Source organism: Lampetra fluviatilis, chromosome 49 (assembly GCF_964198595.1).
Source record: "Lampetra fluviatilis chromosome 49, kcLamFluv1.1, whole genome shotgun sequence".
Classification (NCBI taxonomy): Eukaryota; Metazoa; Chordata; class Hyperoartia; order Petromyzontiformes; family Petromyzontidae; genus Lampetra; species Lampetra fluviatilis.
The window spans coordinates 4,796,995-4,819,540 of record NC_136323.1 but is presented as its reverse complement, the minus strand read 5'-3'; the positions used below and the strand labels follow the sequence as shown (position 1 = coordinate 4,819,540).

The 22,546-nt window shown below is 55.1% G+C and overlaps 1 protein-coding gene across 1 annotated transcript in view; it reads right to left on the bottom strand.

Moving 5' to 3' along the window:
* SKIC2 (SKI2 subunit of superkiller complex) overlaps window positions 1–22,546 on the bottom strand; it is a 29,518-nt gene that overhangs the window by 5,151 nt on the left and 1,821 nt on the right. The window contains exons 3-24 of the mRNA XM_078877981.1: window positions 22,333–22,439; window positions 21,684–21,801; window positions 21,087–21,201; window positions 20,136–20,210; window positions 18,853–18,906; window positions 17,880–18,172; window positions 16,599–16,769; window positions 15,754–15,899; window positions 14,278–14,424; window positions 12,858–12,942; window positions 12,208–12,314; window positions 11,343–11,586; window positions 9,890–10,102; window positions 9,553–9,663; window positions 8,824–8,935; window positions 6,919–7,037; window positions 6,219–6,356; window positions 5,219–5,461; window positions 3,692–3,854; window positions 3,324–3,450; window positions 1,423–1,654; window positions 536–646 (exon numbers count right to left, since the gene is read on the bottom strand). Coding sequence (XP_078734107.1) covers window positions 536–646; window positions 1,423–1,654; window positions 3,324–3,450; window positions 3,692–3,854; window positions 5,219–5,461; window positions 6,219–6,356; window positions 6,919–7,037; window positions 8,824–8,935; window positions 9,553–9,663; window positions 9,890–10,102; window positions 11,343–11,586; window positions 12,208–12,314; window positions 12,858–12,942; window positions 14,278–14,424; window positions 15,754–15,899; window positions 16,599–16,769; window positions 17,880–18,172; window positions 18,853–18,906; window positions 20,136–20,210; window positions 21,087–21,201; window positions 21,684–21,801; window positions 22,333–22,439 — 3,231 coding nt within the window. The remainder of the gene's footprint in view (window positions 1–535; window positions 647–1,422; window positions 1,655–3,323; window positions 3,451–3,691; window positions 3,855–5,218; window positions 5,462–6,218; window positions 6,357–6,918; window positions 7,038–8,823; window positions 8,936–9,552; window positions 9,664–9,889; window positions 10,103–11,342; window positions 11,587–12,207; window positions 12,315–12,857; window positions 12,943–14,277; window positions 14,425–15,753; window positions 15,900–16,598; window positions 16,770–17,879; window positions 18,173–18,852; window positions 18,907–20,135; window positions 20,211–21,086; window positions 21,202–21,683; window positions 21,802–22,332; window positions 22,440–22,546) is intronic.

Below are 22,546 nucleotides of genomic sequence, written 5' to 3'. Positions count from 1 at the left end.
TCGCTGAGGGTACGGAGAATCGGGGCGACCGCCCTGAGTCCCGCGCTTCGCTGTTACGGATGTCATACTTCCGGTGCAGCTTGAAGGCGTCGGGGGGACTGACACGGTGGGATTTGCCCCGGGCCCCACACCCCCCCCCCATGAATGGCCCTCCAGCCAAGGCCCACAGACAAAGAACCCTAGTATATTCTGAAATAGACCGTTGGGGCAAGTACCGTTCACGAGCACCGATGAAGGCTGACATGACACACACGGGGGGTGGGGTGGCCAGTACCACGCCCGACCACCTTTGTCTCCCTAGTGACGATTTTTACACACCGCTCCAGGTACTCATTTAAGGTCTGAGTCGACCTAGGGGAGACCGAGGACCCGTTGAGATAATCGTCACCGGTGTCGGCAGCGAGCGGGAATCGAACGCGGGTCGCCGGGTCCGTAACGCCGCGTGATAACCACTCCACCGCCGTTCCCCATAGGAGTAGAGGCGCACACACACGCACATTTGTGTGACGGACAGGGAGACGCACGGCACAGGCACCTGGATGCGCTGGTGGTACTCGGGCAGGAGGTGCAGGCTCTGGTCGGACATGAGGAACTTGACATGCGAGAGCTCCCTCTCAACGCGCGACCGCTCCTCCATGCGAGCGTACTGCAGAGACACGCGGTAAAGTACGGCCCGGTGCCATTAGCGAGCAGCCGTTACAGAGGAGGGGATGCAAGCGGAAAATGAAACGGACCTTCTCGGAGCGAGTCGATTTCTCGAGAGGGAAGAGTCTTTCCCTCTCTCACTCTCTGTCTCTTCGACCTTCTCTCACTCACTCTTGCGCTCACTTTCCCTCCCTTCCGCTCTCTCCCTCCCTCTCGCTCCATCTCTCTCCCCCCTCCTTCTCCCTCCCTCTCTCTCCCTCCCTCTCACTCCCCCTCTCTCTCCCCCTCTTTTGTTTTTTGCTCCAGGTTTATTGAACTACACCGGGATCTTACAGCACGAACATCAAAGGGTGAGCGTCTGGGTGAGCGTCTGGGTGAGCAACTGGGTGAGCGGCTGGGTGTGAGTGAGTAGGTGAGTGAGTAGGTGAGCGTGTGAGTGAGCGTGTGAGTGAGTGGGTGAGCGTGTGAGTGGGTGATCGTGCGAGTGGGTGAGCGTGTGAGTGGGTGAGCGTGCGAGTGGGTGAGCGTGCGAGCGAGCGGGTGGGCGAGGGGGTGAGCGGGTGAGTGAGTGAGTAGGTGAGCATGTGAGTGAGAGGGTGAGTGAGTGGGTGAGCGTGTGAGTGAGCGGGTAAGCGAGCCGCTGGGGGTCTCAGTTCCATATCTCTGAGTCTGCACTCCCTCTCTCTCACTCCTTCCCACTCTCTCTCACTCCCTCCCACTCACTCCCCCTCTCTCTCACTCCCTCCCACTCTCTCCCGCTCTCTCCGTTTCTCTCACCTGCGACTGGAACTTGGGGCTGGCCGTGCAGGTGAAGCGTGGGATCCTCTCAGCGAGGACGCGTGCCCGCATGCTCGCCTCCACCGCGTCGGCCTCCTTGGCGTGGAGGTCGTTCACGGGGTCCAGGGGCCTCAGGGCCCCACTGCCGCCGCCGCCACCGGCGGCCGCCGCCTCAGCCAGACGCATCAGCTCCTGTGTCGCCGTGGTTACCGACTGGCCGGGCGGGTCGCTCCTGGAAGGGCGACGCGAGTCAACGCGTGCGTCTCCACGTTTTTGGGGGGTGGGGGTGGGGTGTAGTGGGGGCGGGGGGGTAAACGTCGCGATCGACGCCACGACCAGGGTTTTCTGTCGTGCGCGAGTCCCCGGCAGCGCCGCGGCTTTTGCACAAACGTATCGTTCGTATCGGATCACCGTTACGAGAGCCATCGTGGCCCAGTGCTACAGACGGACAGCACTAACGCGTAGGGCAAGTCCCAAACAGCAACGGGGCTTTACACGAAAGTATCGTTCGTATCGGATCACTGTTACGAGAGTCATCTTTAGCCCACTGTTGCAGATGGACAGAACGAGTAGAGCGAGTCCCTAACAGCAATGGGGCATCACAATAAAGAATAGTTCGTACAAAATCAACTTTACGCAGCTCCGATTAGCACGGGTGGCTGCGTACTCGTGCGACAGAAGTTGGACAAATATACATATATGAGAATTACCGTGGCCCAGCGTGACAGACGGACAAAACTAACACGCAGGCCGAGTGCTTAATTGCAAAGTGGCTTTGCACTAAAAGTGTCGTTCGTGTCGGATCGCCTTTACCAGTCATCGTGACCGCGTGTTAGATGGACGGAACTAACGCAAAACGATAAGACATATTAGTCTCAAAAGTATACATGAACCCGATGGATAAAACGACATTTCACAGCCCGTCCAAAATAGCCACCAACAATCGTCCCACATCACCGCGTGTCAGAGGTCGCAAACGGGTTTTGATTCCTTACCCGTACCCGGCCGCACCAGGGTCGCAAACGGGTACCCGTACCCTACCCGATACCCGGCTACCCGTACCCGGCCGGGTATCGGGTAGGGTACCCGATTGCGACCTCTGGGATGAAGGCATGTTGCAGGCGCGGGTGGGTTGATTCTAGGAACTTGAATTGTGAGAAGAGACAAGACGTTAGGAAATGAGTGACAAACGGTTACTCACCAGTGACTCACGGTCTACCCGTACCCGGCCGCACCAGGGTCGCAAACGGGTACCCGTACCCGGCCGGGTAGCCGGGTATTGGGTAGAGTACGGGTATCGGGTACCCGGTTGCGACCTCTGCCACGTGTACATCTGCAGCCCTTAGTCAATCCACTGCTGGATGAAGGCCTCCCCATCCCGTGTAAGTTAGGGGGAAGCGGTCATGGATTTGTTTTCTCCGGGTGCTCCGGTTTTTCCCCTCTACATTTAGACGCGTGCGTTTTGATTATTGTGCCGCTGTAAATGTTCACACGATAAGCCACTACGTTGAGCTACAATTTGTGGCCAGGCACTTCTGAAAAGTAAGCTAATACCTCAATGGGCCTTACCTTGTGAGATAAAAAAAAATTAGTTTAGTTTTATTTGAATATTCTTTTCAGTGATGTGTTAATCTTTCCTATACTTTGCACTCCTATTGTGTTTTTCTATTACTTGTTGATGTCACCTTCTGTGAAAAATAACTTTATAGCTCATCGGATTCCTCCAGTATAAACAAATATTTAGATTCTGATTTGACTGTACTTGACACCAGGCTGTTGTTATTATTACGAATAAAATTAATCGAACCACGAGTCGAATCGCGATCCTGAATCGTGGCAATCATTCGAATCGTCGCACGGTAACGTCATCGCAGCAGCCGCCCCACTCACACAGGGCCCACCTGAATCGCGGGATCTGCCTCTTGTTGAAGTCGTCGATGATTTTCTCGGGGCTGATCTTGAGCGCGCGGTCCGCAATCACGACGATGTCGTCGATTCGCAGCTTCTCCACCGAGTGACCGCACGCCCCTGTACGCCGGGTACGGGGCAGGTGGGGGGGGGGGGTGGTGGGGGGTGGTGGTGATGATCACGACGACAACGACGATGACCACGATCATGATGGAGACAGCTGGAAGCATCGTCGCAACATCAGGAGACCGCGAGAGATGGCGATGGCTTGGGCGAGGCCTTCATCCAGCCGCAGGACAGACCACGCCTGATTACGATGACGACGACTACGGGAGGGACGGAGGGAGGGAGGCTCTCGTACCTTCGGGCACGAACACTTTGGTGGCCAGCAGGTGGTCCGGAGTTGGCGCCGGAGGGGGCGGAGGAGGGCGGAGGGGGGCTGCCCCCCCTCCCTCGGCCGCCAGCTTCTGCTCACAGAGCACGAGCGCCGTGTACGACCGCGACCCGCCGGCCTCCGTGGACACCTGGGGGAGAGAGAGGAGAAAAAAAATAATAATAAAAAAAACGGCACGGAGTCGCCGGAACGCACGCGCGGTTAGCACGGTGGGCTACGTACGGTGCGAAAGAAGTTCAACACAGTATCTTCTTGGTTATTTCGGTAAAGTCACGTAGAAGGGAAATAATAAAATAATAAAAATAAAACGTAATAAAATAATTCTCACGACGTTTCGGCCACAACGCAAGCGGCCGTCCTAAGGGGAAGAACAGGTCTGTCGGAAAGACAGCGTCTGAATTAAGACCTGTTCTTCACCTGAGGACGGCTGCTTGCGTTGTGGCCGAAACGTCGTGAGAATTGTAATTTATTATGTTTTATTTTTATTGTATTATTTCCCTTCTACGTGACTTTACCGAAAAAACCAAGAAGATGAATCCCTGCAGTCACGAAAGCTTTAAATCGAAACTCAACACAGTACATACGCAGTCCCGCTGCTCGTACAGCTGCATTGGTTGCCGTACGAACGCATTACAGGTCGCTTTCATTACGTACACAAAAGTGCACGCCACAAAATGAACCACAAAAGCTTGCCGGTCCCATCAAGGAGCAAAAACCATCACGCAAACTCCGGCCGTTCTCGCAGCAGCGGCTTTTGGCTGGCCGTCGAACAGAGGAGGTCACTGCGTCGTGCGCTTTCAGGTGCGTTTCTGTGGCCGTCTTCCGATATTAGGAAGCCCGCTTGAACGATGCACTTCTTAAATAATCGAGATTGAAAACGAATTTCTTTAGAACTGCTTTTCAGGGTTTAGTTTGTTGTCCGAGCAGCACGGCTGGCGACGTACGGTGCGAAAGAAGTTCAACGTACGTACATCATTACAATGACAACGATTATTAGAGCCGGACTATCGGATTTATTGAGGATCCCTCCAGTAGAAATAAATATTCTGCGCGGTCAGCTCGGTCCACAGTGGGGATCGGTGGCGCAGCGGTTAGCGCACCGCGCTACAAACCCAGCGACCTACCGCCTGCACCACCCCCCAAACCAGAGGTCGCAACCGGGTACCCGATACCCGTACCCTACCCGATACCCGGCTACCCGTACCCAGCCGGGTACGGGTACCCATTTGCGACCCTGGTGCGGCCGGGTAAGAGTACGGGTAGGCCGTGAGTCACTGGTGAGTCACCGTTTGTCACTCATTTCCCAACGTCTTGTCTCTTCTCACAATTCAAGTTCCTAGAATCAACCCACCCGCGCCTGCAACATGGCTTCATCCCAGAGGTCGCAATCGGGTACGGGTACCCGTTTGCGACCTTGGTGCGGCCGGGTACGGGTAAGGAATCAAAACCCGTTTGCGACCTCTGCCCCCAACCCCGACCCCCCCAGGGCGGCACCTGCAGCAGCACGGCGAGCGAGTTGGGCGCGCGGGACGAGTTGGCGACCACCACGCGACCCGGCGAGAGGGCGCGGGCGCCGGCGGGGGTGGCGGCGGCGCCACGCAGCGCCTCGCCGCGCAGCTCCACGAACTGGCGGGCGCAAGCGTGGTACTCGGGCAGGTCCGACAGCTGGCCCGAGCAGTCGGCCTCCGCCATCCCAGAGAGCCGCGCGGAGAGGTGCCGCACCCTGTGCTCGTGCTCCTGTGTGCGGCGGCGGGGGGGGGGGGGTGGAGGGGGTGGAGGGGGTGGAGGGGGCGTGGGGGGGCAGGGAATGGAGGGGAGTAGAGAGAGGGATGGTCACAGTCGCTTTGTGAGTGTCGCTGCCACCTTGTGGTCTCTTGATAATCATTCACATGAGACATGCACACGTAGTCTACACGTACTATACGCGCGTTATCCACACACGTGCTCCATACGTACCCCACACACGTGCCCTACACATGCTCCACATGTAACTCCACATACGTGCTCCACACGGCGCTACGAACCCGGCGACCCGAGTTCGATTCCTGCTCACGACCAACACCGGTGACGATTATCTGAACCGTTCCTGGGCCTCCCCTAGGTCGACTCAGACCTTAAATGTGATAACACATCGCCATTTGCGAGACAAAGGCGGCCGGGGGTGGTGCTGGCCACCCACCCCTCCGTGTGCCGTTCAGCCTTCATAGGTGCTACTCGCTAATAAGGCTATAGGGGCGATCTTTCTCTTCTCATGTATGTATGTATGTTGAACTTATTCGCATCGTACGTAGCCAACCGTGCAAATCGGAGGTGTGTGCATGTGTGCCTGTGAATCAGTCAACCCACGGCACCTGGGTCTGTCCCGTGACCTCCTGCCAGCGGGCGTTCGACACCTCACGTGGCCTTAAAGTGCACATAGCCTGGCACAAGCGCTGCGGTGACGTCACCGCCATTCGGTAGCGCATGGCGGTTATTGTTGTGGGGGTTGTTGAACCTTCGCGTCCTTGCGCGTGTGGAACTCGGAGAAGCTCCTCTTCATCATGTCCTCTACGCGGATTGCCTCCACGCGCAGCAGGTTCAGGATCATGGTGTACGTGAGGCGGAACTGAGACTCCAGCTTCGTGGGCTTGCCCTGTACAAATAGACACAAAAAACGTGCGCAAACTATTATAAAACTATTTATTTTTTATTTCACCACAAGCGACCTTGACATCACAAATGATAGCTCAACGAAGCGCCTTATCACGAAAAAAAACGGAGGACCCAGAGAAAAATCCACGCAACCACAGGGAGAGAGAGAGACACGCAAACTCCAAATATACAGCAGCAGGCGTCAGGGTCGGGATCGAACCCACAACCTCCTGTATACCAGGCGAGGAAGTTAACATCTCCTAGCCACCATGATGATGATGATGAGAGAGAGAGAGACACACAAACTCCAAATATACAGCAGCAGGCGTCAGGGTCGGGATCGAACCCACAACCTCCTGTATACCAGGTGAGGTAATTAACATCTCCTAGCCACCGTGATGATGATGAGAGAGAGACACGCAAACTCCAAATATACAGCAGCAGGCGTCAGGGTCGGGATCGAACCCACAACCTCCTGTACACCAGGCGAGGTAGTCAACATCTCCTAGCCACCGCAGCGCCCACCTACAGCAGAGGGGGGCGGTGGCAGCGCCAGCGCTCACCAGCATCATCTTGTGCAGGTCGGACATCTCCGGCACGCCCATCTTGCACAGGATGATCACCATGCCCGTGGTGTCGAGTCCGCGTCTGCCCGCGCGCCCCGCCATCTGGATGTACTCTCCTGGGGGAGGGAGGCAGGGCGGGCACGGGCTCGAGGATTAATTTTAACATATATATAAACGGGGTCAAAGGGTAACGACACAGACCAAGGAGGGCAGCCACAGGTGAAAGGGCTGGCAAGTTGTGGGGTGGGGAAGGGGCAAATACGGAGCAGTGGGGGTCAGGACGTGATGAGGCAGCGCGTCCAGACCCCCGCTGCTCCCCTCGACATTCCCGAAACCATTTAATTCAAGATCAAGAGAGAGGGGCGCTGATCTCCTCTCTCAAATCCGTGCCAGAGCTGGAAATCCCAGATTCACACAGCTGGGGGTGAATGTGTCCGTGAAGAGACAGCACCGTTGACCTTCCACAAACGTGGTTGCCATTCTCTTCAACACAGAGGGAAGACAGGCCGAGTTAATCCCACACTCCCGCACCTCCGATTAGCACGGTCGTCAACGTACGGCGCGAAAGAAGTTCACACGCACACACGCGTACGACATACGTATGTTACGGGCGGCCGGATGGTTTGTGGGAGGTGCGCATGGCAGACACCGTTGGAACGCTGGGTCGAGATCTGGGGTCTTAACCGCCCGCCCGGCTGTGGTGAAACTGCACTCCGGTTTTTTCCCTCCACATTTGCAAACATGCGTTTAAGACTATTGAGATTAATTTGCTGCTATAAATGTCCAAACGATAAGCCACTTTGTTGAGCTATCATTTGTGGCCAGGTCGCTTGTGAACAATTCGCTCGTACCTCAGTGGGCTCTGCGTGGTAGGATGGGGATGGTTTCGTTTGATTTGTGTGCGTTTGGGCGATTTGTTCACCTTTCTCGTACTCTGCACTCGTGTTCTTGTACATTCTGTTGTTGTAACGTTGTTAACCGCCCCGACTGGACATCTGTGAAAAAGAGCTTCATAGCTCATCGGATTCCTCCAGTTATAAATATTCTGATTCTGATTCCCAAGTCGAGAGGATTTGGCGCTCTGAGTCCCGGCCAACAAATGACCGCACCAGAAAAAGACATCCTCCACCGTGTCACGTTTAGTTTCGCCACTCAGGTGTTCACGAATCCCTATAACTTCAGTAATAACTATTTTAGCTCGCTATGTTTTATTTGACCAGGTAATCCCCACTGAGCTTTGTAGCTCTTTTTCAGAAGCGACCCGGTCACAACTGATAGCTCAATGAAGTTGGCTGCTAATCACGTGCAAATCTATAGCGGTCAAATACTCTGAAACGCTAGATTCTAATCCACGCGACCAAGGGGAGAACGTGCAAAACTCTGAATATATATAGGCGTCAGGGTTGGGATCGAACCCACGACCATCCGTATACCAGGCGAGGGAGATAACATCTCCTAGCCACCGTGGTGCCTCAAACAGGGATGATAGGCCTAGTCAATCCCGAACTCCCGCACCTCTGATGAGCACGGTCGGCTACAGCATCGAGTGTTGCCCCCTCGCACACGTGGAGTTTTGTGTACTCCAAGTGTCCCATAATGCTTAGGCTATGTAGACGGCGCAGGCGGAGAGTCCACGTCTCTTGCTGTGCCGCCTTCTGCCAGGCGAGCCGGGGTAACGGACCCTCCTTGACGCCCACGGCGGAGGGGGGGGGAAGGGAATTTCACACAACATCCCCGTGCAATCATCCACCAACCCTCGCCACCGCTGCCTCCACACCGCTTCAGGATTACAAGCGGCCACCGCCACCACCGCCACCGCCACCACGACCGCCACCGCCACCACGACCGCCACCGCCACCACCACCGCCTGCCCGGCCAAGCGCATGAACCGCGTGCCGGTACCCGGGGAGAGGTCTCGGAAGTTGGTGCCGTCGTGCTTGCGGATCGAGTCGAAGACCACGGTGCGGGCCGGCATGTTCACGCCCATCGCAAACGTCTCCGTGGCGAACAGCACCTGCGCGGCAAACCACACAAGCGCCCGCCCCGACGTCATATCACATCGCCCTCCCCGTCGTCATCTCACATCGCCCTCCCCATCATCTCACATCGCCCTCTCGTCATATCACATCGCCCGCCCCGTCGTCATATCACATCGCCCTCCCATCATATCACATCGCCCTCCCCGTCTTCATATCACATCGCCCTCCCCATCGTCTCACATCACCTGCCCTAATAAAAGGGTTTTTCCCCTTTATTCTGGCAACAAAACTGAAACCTTTTTACGAGGATTCATGTCTGCATTAACCACAATACTTGCAGTAAAAATGCAAACAAAATAACACACTATGATAATATATGCATTGTCCTTGAAACTGATTGGTCCACACCAAGGGACGGCTTTCTTTTGAGCCTCGACCCAATTGGTGCTCGACCAGAGGACGCCAAAAGGCGTCCACAGCTCAAAGACAATGCCGCTATCAAAGTAATGAGGGCTCGGGGTGAGCATCTACATCATTAGACCTCCTCTGCCAGAACCAAAATATAATAATAGGGGTTTACCCATTTTTTCTGGCAACAAAACTGAAACCGCCCTCCCATCATCTCACATCGCCCGCCCCGTCGTCACGGTACCTTGACGAGGCCCCGCGAGAACAGCATCTCCACCACCTCCTTGAGGATGGGCAGGATGCCGCTGTGATGCACTCCGACGCCTCTCTTCAGCAGCATCTCCATCTGCAGCACCTGCAAGCGCGGTGGTGGTGGTGGTGGGGGGAGTGGGATGGGTGGGGGTGGTTGCACCACATTACTCGCGGGGGGACTCGCCGTCTGGTACGTCGTCATTGTCATCGTTGTCGTCGTCGTTGTCGTCGTCGTCGTCCCTGTGCTGCTGCTGCACAGTCGCCCTGCAACAGCGAATATGCAGCAGCAGTTCCACTCCGGGGTGAGGTTCCCCGCAGCATGCCCCCACCTGCGGCAGGCTGCGGTCGGTGCCCTTGAGGCGGGAGATGCACTTGCGGAAGAAGACGTGGATCTCGCTCTGCTCGGCGGCCGTGGTGAGCGCCAGCGTGGTGAGGCCCGACGCCGTCTCGTCGCAGCGGTTGCGCGAGAACGTGAACGCCACCACGGGCAGCTGGTCCCGCCGCCGCAGGCTGTCCAGCAGCGACAGCCACACGCCCTTGTCCTGCGGGAACAGCGCGCGGGCGGAGGTGGCGATCGGTGCAGTGGTGGTGGTGACCCCTTCATAGGTGCGACTCGCTAACAGCACTTGCCCCAACAGTCTGTGGAGGGTATACGGGGCATCTTTGTCTGTCTCTTTGTGGTGGTGATGGAGACAGTGGTCGCAGCGGTGCTGGTGGTAGTGGAGGTGGTGGTAGCAGAGACAGTGGTGGTGGTGGTGGTCGTGGTAGAGCGGGTGGTGGTGGTGGTGGTAGAGGTGGTTGTAGTAGAGCGGGTGGTGGTGGTGGTGGTAGAGGTGGTCGTGGTAGAAACGATGGTGGTGGTGGTGGTGGTGGCAGTGTGATGAAACTGGTGAAGCCGGAGGAAACCCATGCAAGAAGTGGGGGCATCATATACAAACTCCCACACAGCAAAAGGTGATCGGGGCTGGAATCGAACCCAGGTGATTCTCGCTGCTGTGAGGCACGGCCGTTAGTTACCACTGCGACATGAACTCTAAATTCAACGGAGCCGGCCTCGAATCGCCGTCATCATCACCATAATCGTCATCATCATAATCATCATCACCATCGTCGTTGCCATCATCACCATCGCCATAATCGTCATCATCGTCATCACCATCATCACAATCGACATCACCATCGTCGTTGTCATCACAATCATCATCGCCATCGGCGTCATCATCGCCATCATCATAATCACCGTCATCATCACAATCTCCATCACCATCGTCGTCATCATCACAATCATCATCGCCATCATCGTCATCATAGTCATCATCATCACCATAATCATCATCGTCATCACCATCATCACAATCGACATCACCATCGTCGTTGTCATCACAATCATCATCGCCATCATCATAATCACCGTCATCATCACAATCATCATCGCCATTATCGTCATCACAGTCATCATTATCACCATTATCATCATCGTCACTATCGTCATCGTCATCACCATCATCACAATCGACATCACCATTGCCGTCATCATCATCACAATCATCATCGCCATTGGCGTCATCATCGCCATCATCAAAATCACCGTCATCATCACAATCTTTATCACCATCGTCGTCATCATCACAATCATCATCGCCATTGTCATCATAATCATCATCAACATAATCGTCATCATCGTCATCACAATCGACATCACCATAATCATCATCGTCATCACAATCATCGCCACTATCGTCATCACAACCATCACCACTACCGCCACGGACGTCCGCGCACCTGCTTGGGCCCGCCGCCCTGCACGGGCTGCTTGGCCCCGAAGCTCTGCGCGTGCTTGCTCGTGCGCTCGCGCTTCGCCTCGACGGCGTCCGCGTGGGCCCGCGTCGCGAACGTCCCCGCCGAGTTGAGCAGCAGGAAGAGCTCCCCCTGCGTCTTCTGGCTGTTCCCCGTGTACAGGAAGTGCTCCAGGGGCACCGGCCGCTTGGCCGTGCTCACCACGTAAACCTTCTTGCGCTTGGTGCGTCTGCACGGCGGCAGAGGCAGCGATTGCAGCAGAGACGGCGGAGACAGCAGCGGTGGCGGAGATGGCGAAGGCAGAAGTGGCAGAGGCAGCGATGGCAGGAGAGACAGCGGCGGTGGTGGAGACGGTGGTGGCAGAGGCAGCGATGGCACAGCAGTGGTAGAGCGGTGGGAGAGAGAGCAGTGGCACAGCGAAGGCAGTGACAGTATCAGTCTTAATTCTAGATTTGAAGCTTTCGTGACTTGCAAGGATTCATACTCTTAGCTTTTTCGGTAAAGTCACGTAGGTAAAAAATGAAATTAATAAAAGTAATAATAGAAATAAAAAAATAAAAAATCACATTTCGGAGGCAACACAAGTCACAGCTAGATTTGCTGTGACGGTCCCACCTGATGACGGAGACTTGTGTTGCCTCCGAAACGTCGTGATTTATTATTATTTTATTTCTATTATTACTTTTATTAATTTTAATTTCATTATTTACCTATGTGACTTTACCGAAAAAGCTAAGAGTATCAGTCTGAAGCCAATGGGGGGGGGGGGTGGGTGGGAGGAAAGCAGCGATGATTGCTGCCACAGAGAAGGCCAACCGATTCGGATTGCGAGCGTCAAGTCACTCCTCACCCGATCCAATCGGCAAACTCCAGGGTGTTGGGGACGGTGGCGCTCAGCAGGATGAGGTTGACGTGTTCCGGCAGCATGATGAGCACTTCCTCCCACACCACGCCTCTCTGCGCACATCGTTAACGCCGCCGTCGTTAACGCCGCCGTCGTTAACGTCGACGTTAACGTCCAAGGTCGTCGTCAACGTCGTCGTTAACGTTGACATCTTCAACGTCGTCAACCGGCGGCATCGTAATGTCGCTCTACATCGTCATCTCCATCGCCATCGCGATCATCATCACCATCATCATCACTGTCATCACCGTCATCATCATCACCACCATCATCATCATCACCGTCATCACCATCGTCACCAACGTCACCAACATCATCACCGTCATCAACACCATCATCGTCATCAACATTGTTATCACCATCATCACTACCATCACCGCCATCACCACCGCCATCACCACCGTCATCACCACCGTCATCATCACCATCATCATCAACACCGTTATCACCATCGTCACCACCATCATCACCACCATCACCGCCATTACCGCCGACATCACCATCACCACCATCACCACCGTCATCACCACCGTTATCACCATCGTCACCACCATCATCGCCGTCATCACTATCGTTAACATCCATCAGCCACTCACCTCCGCGTCGTTAACGTAGTGAACCTCATCAAAGATCACCCACTCCAGGTCTCGGATCACGTCCGAGCCATTGTACAGCATGGAGCTGTAACGGCAACAGCAGCAGCAGCAATTGAGAACAGCAACAGAAGAAGCAGCAGCAACAATAAAGAGAAGCAACTGTAGCGAACGAAGCAGCAACAGCAGTTGCAGCTGGCACTGGCAAAACTTTCAAGCAAACTTTTTTATTTTACCAGGTAAGGCCCACTGAGCTGTGTAGCTCTTCTTCTTGGTTCTTTCGGTAAAGTCACGTAGAAGGGAAATAATAAAACAATAAAAATACAACATAATAAAATACAATTCTCATGACGTTTCGGCCACAACGCAAACAGCCGTCCTCAGGTGAAGAACAGGGCTGTCGGAAAGACAGCGTCCGAATGACAGCCCTGTTCTTCACGTGAGGACGGCTGCTTGCGTTGTGGCCAAAACGTCGTGAGAATTGTATGTTTTATTTTCATTATTTTATTATTTCTCTTCTACGTGACTTTACCGAAAGAACCAGGAAGATGAATCCCTGCAGTCACGAAAGCTTTAAATCTGTGTAGCTCTCTTTCATGAGTGACCTGGCCACAGATGACAGCTCAACTGAGTGGATTATTGCGTGGAAATTGATAGCAGCCAAATGCTCTAAACGCGTGATGTTGATTCTAAATGTTGGGTGTAAAACCGGAAGATTCGAAAAGAGAGAGATGTGCAAACTCCTAATATACAGACATCAGGGTCGGGATCGAACCCACGACTTCCTGTATACCAGGTGAGGTAGCTAACATCTCGCCACTTGTGACAACAGATGGCACAAGTGATCTGATGAGATTCCGAAATCCATCCTCTTATCCGCACCCTCCTTCGCGGAGCAGAGGAGTAAAAAATGACAAGTGGTGGCAAAGTCAAATTCACCCTGTAATGCGCGTTTTATCTTCCTATATCCAGGAGCCATTGTTCCCGGATAATAGGATCCGCAAACCGTGCCCCACGCCCTTCCCACATCAATACGGCTAAAAGGGAGCTTTCCTGCACTCTCAATGTGAGTGTTCGAGTGGGCGAGCAAGCAAGTGGGCGAGCGTGCATGCGAGCCTGTTGAGCAAATGAGTCGGTGAGCGCATGAAAGGGCGAGCGGGTGGGAGAGTGAACGATGAAGTGAGCGAGCGTGCGACCACGTGAGCGAATGAGTCGGTGTGCGAATGAAAGAGTCAACGGATGCAGCGAGCGAACGGATGAGCGTGCGAAAATGTGAGCGAATGAGTCAGTAACTGAATGAAAGGGCAAGCGAGTGAACGACGGAGCGGCGGGCGAGCGAGCGAATCGTCTCGTGAGTAACCGCATGAGCGAGTGAGCGAGCGATTCGCGCGAGCGGGCGGGCGGGCGGTCGAGGGGGTCGCACCGCAGGATCTCGGTGGTCATGATGAGGCAGGAGGCCTCGGGGTGTAGCTGCACGTCTCCCGTGAGGAGCCCCACGTCCTTGAACGTCGCCTTGAAGTCGCGGAACTTCTGGTTGGACAGCGCCTTGATTGGCGACGTGTAGATGGTCCTGCGAGACCGAGGGACGGGCGGGGACAGAAACAACGCGTGACGTGGACACCAGCGAGCGCTTTTCCGGGGCCTATTCGGAATCAGTTTCTTTACCAATCCTGGGGCACGGGAGTTGTATGTATGGATGTATAATGAACTTCTTCCGCACCGTACGTAGCCAACTATGCGAATCGGAGGCGCGGGGTTAGTGAGTTACATCAGCAAACAAACCCAATGACGCTTGAGCGCAAGATAGAGAAAAAGTCCTTCTTCAATGCACGTGGATCACAAGGCCCACACAGCACAAAAAAGAAAGACAAAGATCCCCCGTATAGCCTGAACAGACTTTTGGGGCAAGTGCTGTTAGCGACCACCTATGAAGGCTGGCACGGCACACGAGAGGGTGGGTGGCCAGCACCACGCCTGGCCGCCATTGTCTCCCCAGTAGCGGTGTTAACACACTGCACAAGGTACTCATTTGAGGCCGAGTCGACCTAGGGGAGGCCCAGAACCGGCTCAGATAATCTTCACTGGTGTTGGTTGGCCTTGAGCGGGAATCGAACTCGGGTTAGCGGTTAGCGCGCTAACCGCTACACTACCGCTCCCCAGACATAGCACACACACTCACCCTCATACCCACTCGCACACCCAAACACACTCACCCACTTCACACACTCACTCACTTCGCACACTCGTCCACTCACACGCTCACCCGCTCACCACCAACTTCACACATTCATCCGCTCGCACACACTTACCCACTCAACACCCTCTGCAGAACAGGGCGGGGAGAGGGGGGGGAGCACAGACAAACAGACAAAATTCCGCACAGCTCATCGCCCGAATCGGGAATCGAACCCAGGGGTCCCTTGTTGTTTCCCGCATGGAGCGGGTGCTGCTCCAGCAATGAAAAATGATAGAAGAGTTGTTAGTAAGTAAGGGCTTGTTCCTTGCTTTTTATTCGACGCGTGTGCAGCGATGGCGCAGCCATCGATCGAGGATCGAATTCGAACCACGTCGTGTGATCGGCATCGCGCTCGCTGAAGGTGTTGATGTCTTCAGGGAAGTAGTGTACTGTATACGCAACTGCGCACAATTATGCGAGTCACTTATAACTGCTTTCACGTTAGTTATTGCCAATTATGGACTCAGACTATTGTCCTATCATCACATAGAGTCCCTGGCCACGTAATAATATGCTACACAGCGGCAGTGGGGGTCGCAAAATGCTGATTTATTACTAATGAACCGGATTTCGATCGGATCATTGAGGGGCACGTGCCACCCCCCCCCCCACCCCCCACTGGTGCTACCACTACGGCGCCGCCAGCGCCGCCGCCGCCCGTACCGCGTCATGTTGCGCTGCGACAGCGCGATGGCGTACTCGGCCACCACCGTCTTGCCGGCCGACGTGTGCGCCGCTACGAACACCGACTCGTGGTTCTCCAGCCGCAGGATCGCCTGCTTCTGAAACGTGTCCAGCTCAAAGGGCCACTGACGGGGGGAGGGAGTGGAGGGAGGGAGGGAGTGGAGGGAGGGAGGGAGTAGAGGGAGTGGAGGGAGAGAGTGGAGGGAGGGAGTGGAGGGAGTAGATGGAGGGAGGGAGTGGAGGGAGTAGAGAGAGGAAGTGGAGAGAGTGGAGAGAGTGGAGAGAGGGAGTGGAGGGAGGGAGGGTGGGAGAGAGAGAGGGAGGGAGGTGAGGGTGGGAGGGAGGGGAGGGAGTCGAGGGAGTGGAGGGAGTGGAGAGAGAGAATGGAGAGAGGGAGTGGAGGGAGTGAAGGGAGTGGAGGGAGGGAGGGGAGGGAGTGGAGTGAGTGGAGGGAGTGGAGGGAGTAGATGGAGGGAGTGGAGGGAGGGTGGGAGGGAGCGAGGGAGGGAAGGTAGGGAGTGGAGGGAGTGGAGAGAGAGAGTGGAGGGAGGTGAGGGTGGGAGGGAGTGGAGGGAGTGGAGGGAGGGGAGGGAATGGAGAGAGTTGATGGAGGGTGGGAGGGAGTGGAGTGAGGGGCCACAGTCGCTTTGTTAGTGTTGCTGCCCCCTTGTGGTCTCTTACCCAATCATGCACATGGCGTATGCAAAGGTACTCCACACACCGATTCACCTTCAGACTTGTCTATCGCCCTAGCTAGTGCTCGAGCTCGCGTTAGCGTTGTCGTGAGACGAACGTTAGACGAACAGTGCCCGCCCGCCTCTCACCTTGAACGCCGGGTTGGGCACCCGCTTGTGGAAGTCGGGCACGGGCGTGCTCACGTCCAAGGGGATGGCCCAGCGCTCCTCCTCTTCCTTCCCCCCCCCTGCCCCCAGGGGTGAGGGTGGTACAGCCTTGGGGGCCCCCGCAGCCCCGGCCTTTGCCTCAGGCACGGACTCCTTTAAAGACAAACGCCAACAGGGGAAGAAGAATCGTGCACATGCGTGGTTTGCCGTGGTGGCTTTATTCGTCATAAAGGGACCGCCACGGTGGCTACTTCGCCTCACATGCCAGAGGGACATGGGTTCGATCCCAACACTGACGCCTGCTGCTGTATATTTGGAGTTGGCGTGTCTCTCTCTCTCATCATCATCACGGTGGCTAGGAGATGTTGACTACCTTGCTTGGTCTACAGGAGGTCGTGGGTTCGATCCCGACCCTGACGCCTGCTGTATATTTGGAGTTTGCGTATCTCTCTCTCTCCCCGTGGTCACCTGGGTTTTTATTGGGGTCCTCCGGCTTTTCCCTTCACATTTAGAATCAACGTCACGCGTTTGGAGTATTTGGCTGCTTTACATTTCCACGCGATGACAAGCCGATTTTTATTGGGCCGAGTCACTTCTGAAAAAAATCTATATAGCTCAGTGGACCTTACTTGGTTAAATAAAAAGTTACGTTTAGTTTATCTCGTCACGGGGCTTGGAACGTTGCGTTAGCGTTGCCGGTTCAACACCACCGAGGACAAATATTGGCGTAGGCACGATTTTTGCCAACTGTTTTGTTGCTTTTTCCACTTAAGTGGCGGTGACGTCACTACGGCGCTTGTGCCAGGCTATGTGCACTTTAAGGCCACGTAAAGTGTCGAACGCCCGCAGCCAAGAGGTCACGGGACAGACCGAGTTGCCATGGGTTGACCGACTGAGATGACTGGCCGATGCACCACCACCCGTGCTCCCCGCTGAGACAACTCTCCGCCCGGCGCTCCCCTCTATGTTGTGAGCGTCGCTCCTCCGCCCTCCGTTGTTGCTGGAGGGCGACTGCCTCCAACTGCCCAGTAGCGTCCTTCACGAGCCTCCTCCTCCACAGAGGCCGATCTTGACACCGCTGGTACCGGTCATCGGCAAGTCCACTCAAACTCCACTTCCTCTTGTACCACATCACTCCATCTCTTCTCTAGCCCGTGCCTACACCTGTCTAGCTCCCACTATCCGGTCGAACAAAAACCTTTTGCTTGACACAAACACGCCCACGTAGTTGTGTCTCTGTGACATCGCGGCACTCAACCGCACCTGAACTCCTAGGCCCTCGAGGCTGTTGGAGCGCTTGAAGGCCGGCTTGGACGACTGCGGCGTCCGCTGCTGTCGTTTCTTCTCTCCCACCCGGGGTGGGTGCTCTCTCCTCTTGCCGGCCACGCCGCCCTTCGTCGGGTCCCTCCGTTCCTCCTGCTTCTTCTTGGTCGACGCGTTTTCTTCCTCCTCCTCCTTGTCGTCGTCGTCGTTGTCGCTGGGGCCTCCCAGGTCGAACTCGTCGAGGCCCTGCTGGATGGCGGCGAGGCTCACGATGCCGCGCGGGACGGGGCGATCTGAAGGCGTCGTCGGCAAGGTCGTCGAGAAGGTCATCGAAAAGGTCATCGAAAAGGTCATCGACAAGGTCATCGACAAGGTCTTCGTTATCGACAAGGTCATTGACGACATCGTCAGTTACATCGGCCACATCGGCGGTGAGAGCACCATCGTCACCACCACAAAGCGACGTCGTAAATTCCACTGTGACATCGAAACCATGGAAATTACCGTCATCACCAAAGATCCCCCGTGGAGCCTTAACAGACCGTTGGGGCAAGTGCTGTTAGTAAGCAGCACCGATGATATGGCCGGTACGGAACACGTACACGAGAGGGCGGGTGGCCAGCATCCCGGTGGCGTTGTTTACACAGCACGCCAGCTACACCTTTGAGGCTGAGTAGATCTAGGGGAGGCCCAAGTCCGTTTCGGATAATCGTCACCGGTGTTGGTGGCAGCGAGCGGCAATCGAACTCGAGTCGCCGGGTTCGTAGTGCAGCGTCATCACCAACTTCGTCAACAACTACAAAGCATCATCATTGTCATCACCACCAACACCATCGACACTAACCGATAATCACAACTGATGAATACGGGGGGCGGCGGTGCGGCCTAACGGCAGCCAGCCTACCGCTTGTCGCACAGGTTCACCATTTCAATCTGGTCAAACAATATGAAGCTTGCAACTCAATGGCATCACCTGGTTTGTTGAACTCCATGCCTCTCTTCAACCCGGGTGGCACCGTGAGGAGGTCTGCGAGCACAACATTGCACGGGGTCAAGAGGTCGATCGCTTGCCTCCCTTCTGCAAGATCACGTGGCGTTCGTGAAGTCAGCACCCCGGATCTTCAAGGGCCGCTCTTCCAGTCTCCATCGCCGCTCCCGTCCGGCTTCCCTCTGTTTCACAGCTCTACCACTTTCACGGTCGCCGTGGTGACAAGATGTTAACTACCTCGCCTGGTATACAGGAGGTTGTGGGTTCGATCCCAACCCTGACGCCTGCTGCTGTATATTTGGAGTTTGCGTGTCTCTCTCTCTCATCATCATCACGGTGGATAGGAGATGTTAACTACCTCGCCTGGTATGCAGGAGGTCGTGGGTTCGATCTCGACCCTGACGCCTGCTGCTGTATATTTGGAGTTGGCACGTCTGTCTCACCGTGGTGGCGTAGATTTTTCTGCCGGTCCTCCGGTTTTTCCCTCCACGTTTAGAACCAACGTGCGGTTTTAGTATTTGTCTTAATTTCCACTTGATAAGCCACTTCTTTGGGCTATCTTTTCTGGGTCACTTCTGAAAGAGAGCTATAAAGCTCAGTGGGCCTTACCTGGTAAAATAATAATAGTTTACAGTTTAGGTTTAAAATAAATAAAAAATAGTTTAACCGTTTTTTAGTTTATTAAGCAGAGCGGGTGCGAGAATGATGCCCTTTACTGGGTCGTGCAGAGGTCACTTGAATGTCATGCGATGGACATTGCCGTCAGTGGTACTGCAGGTAGAATGGACATCACTTTAAAGGGTTCTCAAGAGGTGGCTCTAATATCCGCTGGACGCTCTCTATGCAACCGGCGGTTGCACTGCTTTGCGAGGGATTTCCGGGCGGATTCTTGATCGCGCTACGCGACATCGGCAGCACGGCCGGGATTGACCCGATCCGACAAGGCCGCCGCGATCACGAGGATATTGTATCGATGCGACCAACAAATTGATCAAACTCTGACTGGGAAAGCTCCGGCTCGCACCTCTCACAACCGAGTTCAACATCGTCGTGAGGTGGTGAACTCGGAGATCAGGATAAAATTGGCGAAAAATCTATATTTTTTTTAAGGAAACTTTTTTGAACTCTATCCTTGCGCCACGGACAAAACGGCGGTATCGGCCGCAGCATCCGCGGGCGAATGCACGGGGTTCGTTGTGACGCGCGTGGGTCACGTGACAAGGTGTGCGTCACGTGACGTGTCTGTCACATGGCGTCGTGCAATGCACCGTTCTCAAAGTCGAGCTCCTCCTCCGCTGCGCTTCGCTCGCTCATGGCCTCCACCGTCGGCTCATCCATCCCTCCTGCGCGATGCAAAAACAAAAAACAAAAAGACAAAGTTCCCCCGGAAAGCCTTCAACGGAGTGTTACTACGAAATAAAGTCAAGCAATGCAGACGGTTGCAGTAGAGCTCCCTCTAGTGGAGAGGCACTCTTCGCTAACAGTGGCCTGAGGAAAGCACTTGCAGGGCTGCCCTTTTAGCTAGATCCAATCAGCGTGACCAGGTCATGTGGCAAAGGTCCCCCCCCCCTCACTATAGCCTTTAACAGACTGTGAAAACGAGCCTCATGAGCTCATCAGATTCCTCCAGTTTGAATAAAAAAAGATTCTCATTCTGAATGATCGGGCTAGTGCTGTTAGCGAGTAGCACCGATCAAGGCCGGCAGGGAGCACGAGCGGGTGGGGTGGCCAGCACCATGCCCGGCCGCCTTTGTCTCCCCATTGCTGATATCGATTAAAAACACATTAGGTCATGATTTAAGGTTTTGTCAACCTAGGGGAGGGCCAGGACCGGTTTCAGATATTCGCCATTGTTGTTGGCCGTGAGCGGGAATCGAACTTGGGTCGCCGGGTTCGAAGCTTTCCACTGGGAGATCCAAAGACAAACATCACCCAGATAGCCATTAACGGTGCAGCAGTTAGCACGCCGCGCTATGAACCCGGCGACACGAGTTCGATTCCCACTCACGGCCGACACTAGTGACGATTATCCAAAACGATCTTTGGTCTGCCCTCAAATGAGTACCTCTGTGGTGGTGTGTAAACATCACCACAAGGGACACAAAGGCGGCCGAGCACCGTGCCGGCCTTCATAGATGCTACTCGCTACTAACAGTACTTGCCCCAAGAGTCCGTGAAAGCTACATGGGGGATCTTTGGTTTTGTGCATCGGTGCGTACCGGGCCAGAACGGGAAGTTGGTGTTGCTGCCCCTGAGAGCCTCCGACGGGGGTCCGGGTGGACGACGGAAGGACAGCGAATTCTTGGACGACAGCCCCGTGTCCTCCACTAGCACCTGGACACACACACACACAGACCAGCTTGTCACACAAGCGTGAGCCGGGTTCTATCCACTGCTGGATGAAGGCTTATCATCACGCGACGAAGTGGCTCATGATCACGTGACAAAGTGGCTTCTCATCACGTGACGTAGTGCCCTATCATCACGTGACAAAGTGGCTTCTCATCACGTGACGTAGTGCCCTATCATCATGTGACAAAGTGGCTTATCATCACGCGACAAAGTGGCTTCTCATCACGTGACGTAGTGCCCTATCATCATGTGACAAAGTGGCTTCTCATCACGTGACGTAGTGCCCTATCATCATGTGACAAAGTGGCTTATCATCACGCGACAAAGTGGCTTCTCATCACGTGACGTAGTGCCCTATCATCACGTGACGTAGTGGTTTCTCATCACGTGACGAAGTGGCTTCTCATCACGTGACGTAGTGGCTTCTCATCACGTGACGAAGTGGCTTATCGTCGCGCGCGTACCTCGGTGTAGGCCAGCAGCTCCCCCGTGGTGGGGTTGCGCTCCACGCGGACGGTGGTCGGGGCGGGGCCCGTGTCCACGTGGTAGAGCGAGTCGGCTTGCCCCACACGCGGCCAGAAGCTGGTGGGAGAACAGGCGCGCGCACGGTCACTCGTACGTACGTACGGCCGATCATCCATTAGCCGGCACTGCGCTATTATCCGGTGCGCGATTATCCGGCTGCTTCCAACATTATCCGTCAGACCTGGACCAATGAGTTTCAAAGACAATGCATTTATTATCAGAGCATGTTTTTTTTTGCATGTTGACCACAAGAAAGTGTGGTTAATGCAGACAGGATTCCTTGAATACGGATGCTGTTTGGTGTTTTAACATCTTGACACCTGTTTTATTGCCAGAAATGGTAAAACAAATTGTTATATCCAAATATACAGCAGCAGGCGTCAGGGTCGGGATCGAACCCACGACCTCCTGTATACCAGGCGAGGTAGTTAACATCTCCTAGCCACCGCGATGATGATGAGAGAGAGAGACGCGCAAACTCCAAATATACAGCAGCAGGCGTCAGGGTCGGGATCGGACCCACGACCTCCTGCACACCAGGCGAGGTCGTCAACATCTCGATCCCGTCACGGCGCGTGCGCTGCTCACTGCTGCAGGCGCTGGAAGTCGTGGATGGGCAGGTGCTCCGCCGACAGCAGCTCCCTCTGCAGCAGCTCCCGCAGGTCCTCCGCGTGGGGTGGAACGCCATGGGGGAGCTGAGAGACACGGGGAGCGGTGGGGGGGGCAGAAGACGGTGAAGCATGGGGAGTGATTTGCTACAACTCTCGGGAGAGCGGGGGTCGGGGGGCGGCGGGAGGGGCAG